The 6668-nt window shown below is 35.6% G+C and overlaps 1 protein-coding gene across 1 annotated transcript; it reads left to right on the top strand.

The window, feature by feature from the left end:
* The first annotated feature begins 1417 nt into the window (after positions 1–1417).
* Positions 1418–6281, top strand: LOC134647928 (vacuolar protein sorting-associated protein 52 homolog). The gene is made up of 7 exons (XM_063502306.1): positions 1418–1865; positions 2253–2398; positions 2810–3377; positions 3675–3830; positions 4092–4210; positions 5034–5157; positions 5465–6281. Exons 1-7 carry the CDS (start codon positions 1614–1616, stop codon positions 6092–6094), a joined length of 1995 nt encoding a protein of 664 aa, XP_063358376.1. The 5' UTR covers positions 1418–1613; the 3' UTR covers positions 6095–6281.
* The last annotated feature ends 387 nt before the right edge of the window (positions 6282–6668 follow it).

Below are 6668 nucleotides of genomic sequence, written 5' to 3'. Positions count from 1 at the left end.
CGTATTCAAAGACTATCTACGGTAGGCATGTTTTTTTACTTGTAAAATTTCGAATAACACGCCATGTCGTAATTGCATTTCTTTTTTTATCTCGAAATAGATAGATATGCTTTTGTTATTATGTATGTTTGTATGTTACACATTTTTATTTCCTTGTAAATATTTCGGAATACCTAATTATACCGATGCGGTTGCGTCTATTGAGTTTGGTCTTATCATTACCTTCATCCATAGGTCCCTCTACTCTTAACTAGATATGAAAGTGTCTAGACTGGACAATTTTTCGTACAATTTGATTAAATAGTCAATTTAATCAGGTGTTGTGGACGCAAAAATTAAATTAGATAATGTAGGTAAACGGAGCGAAGGAAAATAATATTTACGAGCGAGTGCAGTTTGCAATGTAGATAGATTAATCTATTTTACAAAATCAATTTGTATGCACTAAAACATTATATACAACAAAAGTACCTACCTAATGGATACCTACATACCTTCTTCAATCCTAGGTAACTGCTAACCTTATATAGGTAAGTATCCATCATAGTCAGAACTTAAATATAATTATTTTGTTTTAGAAAGTTTTAGCGATTATAGGCACTAGGGCTAAATTCCACTTGTTTCATTGGGAACTCGTTGCTCGTTCCTAAATTTATTTTTGGTACTTAGGTAGGTATCTACTTGTCGATGTGGCAATAGGTAAATTAACAAAAACAGTAGTAAATGTAGTAATCCGTAAGCCCAAGGCGCTCTCAACACTAACTTTGGGGGCTTTATCTGAGGGTAGGTGTGGCTTTAATCGAACGAGCAAGCGAAGCGAAGCGAAGCAAAGCGAAGTTCTCAAAGCCGTAACAGACTACCGCACTGCACCGTGACATTGGTGCGGTGCGGGGCACGGATCGATAGTGTGTAAGGTGATCGCCGTACATTCGTTAAGGACGCAACTTTAGAGTGAAAAAGAGATACCTATTTTGACCGCACCAAGGTCGCGGAATACAAATTGAATTTATAGTGTGTCAAAGGTCTGTTTGATTTCAAACATAGAGAGAATCATACTATCTTTGTCTAACACTAGTACTAGCACCCAAAAGAAAAGGATAAGTATAGTTTTTTTGTTCCTATTTACTGTCATGATTTGGTTGACCCAGTATATAATATACTTGGTCAACCAGATCATGACAGTAGAAAAAGGCGGCAAATTTGAAAAATGTAGGCGCGAAGGGATACTTCCCATAGAAAATTTGAATTTCGCGCCTTTTTTTACTGACAAGGTTTGGTTGACCAGCTATAGTTATATATATATTTTTTTAAGAAAAAATATGCTCAAGTAAAGTACATTTCGGACCGTACATGTCAAGTGTCGTTCAGTGAATGAATGACAGTGACAGATTATTTTAATAAAATAAAATGTCATTTTACAGCTAACGTAGAGTCATACGTTTACACCGTTGTGTTATTAATTATATTACTAAATAATGATGTATAAAGTGCAATACAATTAAGTCACATCTAAAGTAAAGCCCTTAGAACATTTACAAAATTACATTATTATGCCCTTTTAAATCGAAGTTTGTATTAAAAGAATAACACGCCTTACATTCATTAAATTCACTATGTCTGAAACAAACCATATGAAGGATGTACTGGATAAGAACTTAGAAGACTTTGAGATTCAAGAAGTTCTTAACAATGGCACAGATCTCAGAGAATATGCGCTACAAGTTGACAAAGGTATAAAGGAGGCAGAGAAAAACTCAGTGGCAGACTACTTGAAAGAAAGTGGAAACATCAGTTCGCTACACAACCAGATCGAGGAGTGTGATGGTATACTAGCGCGCATGGAAAGTATGCTCATGGTGTTCCAAGTATGTACCATAAATGCTTTAAACTTTGTTAACATTAACACAAAATAAAGGTTTTCTCTATTTCCTTATCAAGTACTAACTAACATTTTACATTTAAGTGCAATAGATTCTTTGTCTGTTTACTAGTTACAAATTATAATGTGTTAGACCTTTAATTAACCAGACAGCCAAGGTTACACAAAACATGATAGCCTTTGCTATATCTATAGCAGTCTATGAATTAAAGGGATTGCTTTATTACTCCTATAAATGGTAGAAATTAACACATTCACTGCTAAGAACCCGCTAGATGAGTTAATTTTGTATTGAAAATGAGTTGTTTGGCACTGAAAATGTCAATTATGTACTTACTATAAATTTAAATTGTATCTTTTATTTTGGTTACAGAATGACTTGGGAAGTATTAGTAATGAAATCATCAGTTTACAAAAGCGCTCTGTCAGCATGTCTGTCCAACTGTCTAACAGACAGGTCCTAAAAGGGCCACTATCATCATTCATTGAAGATATGGCTGTTTCTGAAACACTTATCTTGTAAGTATAAAAGTCTGATACAAACAGTTTAAATTTTACATTGCCATATACATGTTAGTATAAGCAATTATGCATTAACAAATTTAATTATTAATCAATTAAAAATATTATTTTATAATTATAACCTACTACAGTTAGACCAAGATAGTGCAAAATTAGGACATAAATAACAATTGACCGTAGTTCTGTAGAAAGCAACCAACTTTTTATTTTTGTCAAAGTGACATACACCCTAACTCGGTGGCTTTGGTCGCTTTCTGCATTGATAAAAAAATTGAGTTGGTTGTTTTCTGCATAACTACGGTCAATTGCACTGTGTGTGCTATCAAGATTGTTGCAGACTTATCTTGGTCTAACTCTACTACTTCACACAAATGTTATATTAGCACAATGTGATGTTACCCTTTTCAGTGGCATAAACAATGTACCAGTTTTGGATAAGGAATTCCTGATCCAGTTAGCAATTTTAAGCCAAAAACTCAATTTTGTCAAAGAAGAGGATTTTAAGGAAACCAAAGCCTGCCACGATGTAAAAGATGTACTGGAAAAACTTAAAATAAAGGCTGTGGCCAAAATAAGAACATACATATTAGAGCAGATTTATAAATTTCGTAAACCAATGGCTAATTATCAGATACCTCAGAATGCTATGTTAAAGTATAAGTTTTTCTTTGAGTTTATATTAGCCAATGAAAGAAATGTTGCTCAAGAAATATGCAATGAGTACATAGACACCTTGAGTAAAGTATACTACTCATATTTTAAATCATATGCATCTAGACTGGACAAGCTTAAGTATGAGGAAGCGCCGACTAAGGATGACCTAATGGGAATTGAAGATGGTGTGAAAGGAAGTTTCTTTCAGAAGTCAAACTTAAAAAACAAAAGCACTATATTCACCATTGGCAACCGTGGAGACGTACTGGCTCAGCAATTAGAGGCTCCAATCATAGTCCCTCATGTGCAACAGAAGACAAAGGTATAGAAATAAATCCTGAAACGACCTCAGCCAATATTTATAGAGAAAGTAAACAAATTTATACACCATTATTACTTCTAGTTTTATAATTACTGACAATATGATTTTAATCCTAATCATTTTCTATTTTATTTATGAGATGAATAAAACTAAACTATAATAAAAATAGTATTTTAACTTTAAGCATGACTCAATGTTCAGTTTGTAGTTAATTATATGAATTAAAATCATCAAACTATTCCAAACCGGAGATATTTGGTATATATTCTGTTCTTTATTTTAACTTTACTGTTTTAGTATTCATACGAAGCATTATTCCGAAGTCTCCAATACGCCTTGGTGGACAACAGCTGCAGAGAGTACCTGTTCACGACAGAGTTCTTCCATGTGAAAGGGAGCCATGCCCAGGAACTTTTTGACAGGATACTAGGGAAAACCCTGTCTTTACTTGTGGTAAGAATAAATATATAGGGTTGGTGCTAAGTGTGACGGTGGTTTTGGTTAACTAAGTTGACAATTTGACAATAAATAATATAAAAACCTAAAATTAGACATTCTAACTGAAAAATGTACATCAAATGTCGAATTTCTGTAATTCTCTGTACAAGATGGTGCAAAGTTAGCTTAGTTAGACGGCTTGTATTTGTTTATTAAGTTTTAGCTAGTTATTACCTAATGTATGCATTGATTGGGTGTTTAATCTTAATCTCACAGAAAAACGTTGAAAACTACGTCCTAGAATGTTATGACTGCCTGGCACTGTTTTTGTGCATCCAGCTCATCAATAGATACCGGTGGATGTGCCACAAGAGAGCTGTGGCGGCTCTGGACAGGTAATAGCAAACTCCTGCTAGAGTTAAACCAAGCTAAGTTGGCAGCGGCCAGGCCAGACTGTGCAAATGTTATTTATACTTCATAATTTCATAGATGTTTGACGTTTAAATACACAGTCGGATCTATCAAAATCGCTGCCAACTTATGTTGGTTTAACTCTATTAGGTACATTTTTCAACGCCCAATATGAAGACCCATTTGAATGCGTCTGCATAGCGCTGTCTCGCTTACACACCAGCTTCGTGCGGATCCGCAGCAGTGTGATAACCTGATAACACATAACCGCGTAAGGTAATTCCGACTCTCGACTCTAATGCGATGAAATAAGGCTGATTTTCGGAAAATGACATAAGTACTGGAATTACCTGAATACACCTTAGTTCGCACTGGTCTGAGGAAGGGGGAGGTTGTACGGCACCGTGAGGCCGTGTGGAGCAAGCGGGGTCTCCTACGATTTCTCGAACCTCCTGCGCGAACAGAACCTTGGCAGCCAAGACTTTTTACCAACATTATTAAAATAATTAACCTTAAATACTGACTACTATGTATATTTATGTACTCAAAAATGTGCATGTTTATGGGGAACTTATATAGCGTTGCCAGCGCACGTCTCGACACAAATGTTGATTTGTCCAAACTAGAATATTTTTCATTAAAACTGAACAAGTGTACAGTCAAAGTGCGAAAAATATAGAATACACGACCTTTTTCCTACATATTTATATATACCTGTACATATTTGTTTATACCTGTGTACCTACATATTTTGGCACTTTGTCCGTGTCGTATATAATACCTTGACTTGTCATTGCCTTCTTTCAGCTACTGGGATTCTCTGCACAGTATACTGTGGCCAAGATTGGACTTTGTTTTGAAACTAAACATCCAGAGCGTTCGAGAGTGTGATCCAGCAAAGCTGTCTAACAAGGAGCTGGGACCTCATTATGTAAGACTTTTTATTTCACTTTATTGTACCTACGTTAAATAAGAAAAAAAAACCGATTGCTTATAAAGGCGTAAGACGGTTTTGCAAAAATACCTATTCCACCAAAATTTAAAAAATAGTTATTTTACAATAAAAATCGGCAGTACGTGTAATTGAGGAAAACATCTAACAAGCTAAAGGCTAGTTTCAGGAAACTCATTGGTTCAAACTAGTTGAGGTTCGAACCCACTAGGTTGAAGTACAAAACTACAAACCTGAGAGTCATTTACCTTGTTAACGAATAACCACCAAACGTTATTGGTTTCAGATCACTCGTAGATACGCGGAGTTCTCGGCAGCGATGCTGAGTTTAAGCGAACAGTTCCCCTCGGAGGATCTCAGTAACTTGCTTTTGAATCTGCAAGACGAAGTCAACTGTTTCTTGCTTAAAATGGCAGCTGAATTCTCCCAACGTATCCACCAATTAATTTTCTTGATAAACAACTATGACATGATATTGAGTATCTTAATGGAAAGAACACGAGATAACACCAAAGAAGCGGAGAACTTCAGAGATCAACTGCAGGCCAGAAGCGCAGAGTATGTGGAAGAGATACTGAGCCCACATTTTGGAGGAATGATGCAGTTCGTGAAAGAAGGGGAGGTTCTCCTCGAAAACGATAAGAAGTCTGAACTACTGGCTATGGAGAAGAAGAGTATATCACTAGTAGCTTCATTCAGCGCCAGCTGGAAGCAAAGCCTGGAAGAAATACACAGAGAGGTGCTTGTGTCGTTCCCTAACCTAGTGACGGGATCCGGGTTACTGCAAATGGCTCTGACAAATTTTGTACAGTACTATAATAAATTTGTTAAACTACTGACGCCTAATGCCAGAACGCAATTGGTCAATATTCACGTGATTATGGTAGAAATCAAAAAGTATAAAACTAATTTTTAATCGTACTTTTAGCGCATACCTATCGCATTTTGTTCTTAAGGATATTTATTATAAATTATTACGGTTATAATTTTATAAAGCTTTTATTCCGATCATTTAAATTGAAGAAAAAAGAATAGGTATTTTCTTGTGATGATATAATCATTAGTCATGTGTTTTAAGCAATAGATACAATATTTTCACAACCAACACTGTTTTTTTATCTTTTTGGTCATTATTTCAAGTCACATCCTTCCTCCCCCAGGCTAAAGAATTCCACAAATAAAGTAATTATCATATGTTCATCCTTTCTCGAAGTTTGCATATTTTGGAATGGTAATTTTTAATGGAGGCAACTGCAGTCCGATCTCCTTATCTCAAGGTGCCAAAAGCCTCGGCCGTTGTACAGCAGGTGTTCTGACTTGCAGGAGAGGTTGGTTTGGTGATAATGATATGGCACCCATATAAGCCCTAACTAGCACAATAAATGTATATTTGTTTAAATTAAAAACCATAAAATCATAGTTTTAGGAGTGACCCAGGAGAACGTAACCATGGCAACGCGTGACAAGAAAAAGATTGTATTTATTCATCA

Source organism: Cydia amplana, chromosome 5 (assembly GCF_948474715.1).
Source record: "Cydia amplana chromosome 5, ilCydAmpl1.1, whole genome shotgun sequence".
Classification (NCBI taxonomy): domain Eukaryota; kingdom Metazoa; phylum Arthropoda; class Insecta; order Lepidoptera; family Tortricidae; genus Cydia; species Cydia amplana.
This window is presented reverse-complemented; position numbering and strand designations above follow the sequence as displayed.